The 1,189-nt window shown below is 63.2% G+C and overlaps 1 protein-coding gene across 1 annotated transcript in view; it reads left to right on the top strand.

Moving 5' to 3' along the window:
- The first annotated feature begins 812 nt into the window (after positions 1-812).
- SH3TC1 (SH3 domain and tetratricopeptide repeats 1) overlaps positions 813-1,189 on the top strand; it is a 28,069-nt gene continuing 27,692 nt past the window's right edge. Inside the window, exon 1 of the mRNA XM_021709116.1 lies at positions 813-984. Coding sequence (XP_021564791.1) covers positions 813-984 — 172 coding nt within the window. The remainder of the gene's footprint in view (positions 985-1,189) is intronic.

Consider the following 1,189-nt stretch of genomic DNA (forward strand, 5'->3'; position numbering starts at 1 on the left):
GCCCAGACAGGGGTCGTCTGAGGTGTTGCTGGCCTGGGTGTCCCCTGCAGAGGGACCTCCTGCCAGCCGCCTGGACAGGCAGGGTGGGATTTCCCCAGCCGTGATGGGTGGAAGGGAAGGCCCCAGTGAGGAAGGCCTCCCTGCTGGGGCAGTCCTGAGACGGAGTCTAGGAAGACAGCGTGCCCTGCTCTGAGGCAGAGGCTGAGGGGGACCCTCCTGGGTCTCTGCGGCCACAGCTGGGGGTCTGCCCCCTGTGCTCCCCAGCCGTCAGCCCCAGGGGTCCCTGTGTTTGAGTTCAATGCCTAAAAGAGGATTCTGTGTCCTGTTTCCTCTGGTGGGAAGCACGGCACGGACCAGGGAGCAGTTTGTCAGGGTGATGGTCCTCATGTCCTGGGTGTTGGTCCCAGCAAAGAGTGGCTGACTCTGGAGGAGGGGTCTGCCTCAGGAGGGGAGGAGGGCTCCCCAGGTTTAAGTGAGAGTATGTGCAAAGGTCCGGTGGCAGAGAATGCACAGCAAATAGGAGAGGGAGAGAGGAGGTACCCTCCTGCCCAAGGGTGAGCAGGCGGAATCACAGACACCATGCCATCGTGCCATGGTCACCCGCTGCACATGGAGTCAACTGCAGGGTCTCACTGGCACCAGGTACTCCACATCTGCATTCTCTCCTCTTGACCCTGACTGGCCACCATGTCCGGGCTGGTCCTGGCCGTCTATCTCCTCGGAGAGGATGCCTCGACTGAACACCTCCCTGTCCTCTTTCCACAGGGACCGGACAGCATGCCAAGCCCTCAGCATTGAGGCCGCCGTGGGTCATGGAGGACCCCACTGAAGTCACCCCTGGGGAGCCCACCCTGACGGCAAGGAGGCCTGCGGGGCCCTGGGGAGGCGGCATCGGCAGGGGCGAGGTCCAGACGGCAGCCATGAGCTCATCTGCTGGCTGGGAGCGGGAGGGGCCTGAGGAGGCCAAGGCCATGGCCAGAGGAGGTGAGTCCAACTTGTTATCTGCCCTACCTGCACCCTCCCCTTCCCAGCCTCCCTCGGGCTGGGGCTGGGGTCTGTTCTCTCGCCGCCGTTCTCATTTCCTTCCTTAAAGAGAGTAACTAAGCCGGGCTCGGTGGCTCAGCCTGTCATCCCACGCCTTTGGGAGGCTGAGGTGAGTGAATTGCCTGAGCCTGCGGGTTCGAGACCC

The sequence above is a fragment of the Carlito syrichta genome, unplaced genomic scaffold (genome assembly GCF_000164805.1).
Source record: "Carlito syrichta isolate Samal-C Ts95f unplaced genomic scaffold, Tarsius_syrichta-2.0.1 Scaffold160178, whole genome shotgun sequence".
In the NCBI taxonomy this organism is placed as follows: domain Eukaryota; kingdom Metazoa; phylum Chordata; class Mammalia; order Primates; family Tarsiidae; genus Carlito; species Carlito syrichta.